The 2528-nt window shown below is 47.7% G+C and overlaps 1 protein-coding gene across 1 annotated transcript in view; it reads left to right on the top strand.

Annotated features, from left to right (window-relative positions):
- Positions 1-721, top strand: part of GTF2IRD1 (GTF2I repeat domain containing 1) — a 47843-nt gene extending 47122 nt beyond the window's left edge. Inside the window, exon 27 of the mRNA XM_010006070.1 lies at positions 468-721. Within this exon, the coding sequence (XP_010004372.1) occupies positions 468-542 (75 nt within the window). The 3' untranslated portion in view covers positions 543-721. The remainder of the gene's footprint in view (positions 1-467) is intronic.
- The last annotated feature ends 1807 nt before the right edge of the window (positions 722-2528 follow it).

Below are 2528 nucleotides of genomic sequence, written 5' to 3' on the forward strand. Positions count from 1 at the left end.
GTATCCTCGCTCCCCCCCCCCCCCCCCCCCGTGGCACCTGGTGGCACCTCTTGGTAGGACCCAGCAGTTCCCCATGGTCTGAGCATCCCTCCAGCTCCACCCCACCTTGCTCCAGAGTGCTGCAAAAAATAGGAGGGCAAACCAGGGAGGTGCATCCAGCTGCTCCCTCAGGGCTTGGCTTCAGTTGTCAAGGATACCAGGTGCTTTGAAAACAGAAATTAAAAAGTGCAAGAGATCTATCAACTTAGAAGGTTTGGGTTTGTTTTTTGTTGTTTGGGTTGGTTTTGTTTGGGTGGTTTTTTTTGTCAGAGGTGCTTTGGTTTGGGCTTGATGCTTTGATCTTATTGGGAAAACAGGAGCGACAACCCATGTTGGAACATGTCAGAGATTTATTTATGCCTGGTTTTCTGTTTTGTCCTAACAGAGACTTTTTTTTTGCCTTCTTTTTTTCTCTCCCTCTCTTTCAGCAATGGCCCATGAACATGTACATGTTAGACTATGGTGGTCTAAACGTCCAGATCCCAGGACCTATTAACTATTAGACCTCAATACCGAATAAGAACCTCAAATGAAAGAATAAATAAATAAATGTAATTTATGTAAAAAGTGTATATTCCAATATGTATCAATGCCTTTTAGTTTTTCCAATGATTTTTACACTATATTCCTGCCATCAAGGCCTTTTTAAATAAAAATAAAAAGTGTTGCCTTGCTCTTAAAAGTACTTATTTTTATTCTGTATATTATTCATAAATAGAATTTATAGGGAAGAGTAAAGTACAGCCCTGGACAGACCTTGTTGTGCTTTGGCTGCTCAGTAGAATCTTTAGTGTCACCAGTGCTTGTATCCCAAGAGGTTTGACACATTTTAATGCTTCATTTAATTTAGGTGAGAGGTGTAAAGACTTAGACCCAGAGCTGCAGGAGGAGGGGGTACCCAACTGCAGTGGTGATGGATGAGAGACCCAGCCCTCTGTGCATCAGAGTCCTGTGTCTGTGAGTCCTCCTGGCTCTGGAGCAGAAGCAGGTTTGGAAGAAGCAGGTTTGGAATAAGCAGGAAGAAAGTTTCAGGCCTCCCCCAAGGAGTAACACCCCCCAAACCCTCTCATGTGTGGCCTCAGAAAGGCCCAGAAGCAGTTTTGAGTGTCTATGTTTAACTGCCTTCCCAACCAGAAGATTTTCAGCTGGTGAAGTTCTTCACTATTTGTGGTTTTCTAAGAGGTTTTGATGCCTTTTGGGCGGGGGGGGAAGAAGCTCCTGCAGTAAGTGCAGGCTGATCCCACTGATGCTCCACTGGTCCCATCATGCTGGCCCAGGAGCTGGCACTGCTGAGAGCATCCAGGGGGACACCCAGGGTCTTCCACACACCTTGGGCTGCTCCTCCTCCTGTGAGAAGCAACCCAGCAAACTAAGGGACAGTATTGGAAGTTCTTGCCATTTTCCCTCCATTCCACTTGTAGGGTTGGGAAGCAGAAGCTCATGGTGCCAACCACTGGTGAGGAGAAACATCCTGACTTGTGTGGGTAAATGCAGCCCCCAGTGAAACGAGGTTGTGGCTTTGGTGTCATCCCAAGCAGCAACACAGTGGCACCATGGGGTGACCATGGCAGGGTGTCCCTCCAGGACAGGTAACAGCCTTTTCATGGAGCAAACCTGCCCAAAACCCAGCAGCTGGAGGGTGGGTGGCAGCAGACACCAGGTCACAGGCACTTGGGACAGCTTTTCTGAGTCCAATGTGCTGCTTTATCTGTTTCATGGGTTTTTGGTCTGCTCTAGTCCTTGTCTTTTAAGGCCACTGGAGGGTTTTGATGGTGGGTGGAAGAGTTTCAAGGCAGCTGTGGTTTTATTTCCTGGCTCTGGACTTGCATTTGCTGTGGAGTTGGATGCAAATAATCACATGAGAAGATAAAAGCCCAAACAAATGGAGATGGCATAAAGGCAGCAGCTGAAAGGAGGGCAAAGATCTGTATCACTGACCCCAATTAGAGGTACAGTTTGACATCTGAGCAGTTGGCACCAAAATCCAAAGTATTTCATGTCTCTGCCTGATGCTTAAACCTGTGGCATCTCCAATTAGGAAACAAAGAAAACATGATTCTGAGGATAAAAATACAATTTTCTCTTCCCAGATGTCTGAAAGGGGCTTATTCACAGATCAAACCACACCGAGTAGGTGTCTCCTACAATCCTACATTCATGATAATGAGACTTTTCTCTTTCTTTCCTGTTAAAAAAGGCCCCCAAAGGCCTGATGTTGCATCACCGACGGCAGCGGCGCGGTTGGGTCACGAGTGGAGATGTTTGAGGTTGCCACACACCCCTGGTGGATGAGGTTTGGAGAGCAGTGCCCTGCACAGAGCCCTAATTACTGCTGCTGGATGGCTGGGGTGAATGTGGAGTCCAAGTGGGGCAGGGGGGCTGAGCTGGGGACTGATGGTTTGGTTCAGCAAGGAGAATGTGTCCTAAAGGCTGCAAACCTGGGGGGTGGATGCTCTGCCTGGTCCCTCTGCAGCCCCAGCTCAGGGCCT

This window comes from Chaetura pelagica, unplaced genomic scaffold (genome assembly GCF_000747805.2).
Source record: "Chaetura pelagica isolate M959 unplaced genomic scaffold, ChaPel_1.0 scaffold49, whole genome shotgun sequence".
NCBI classification, from domain to species: domain Eukaryota; kingdom Metazoa; phylum Chordata; class Aves; order Apodiformes; family Apodidae; genus Chaetura; species Chaetura pelagica.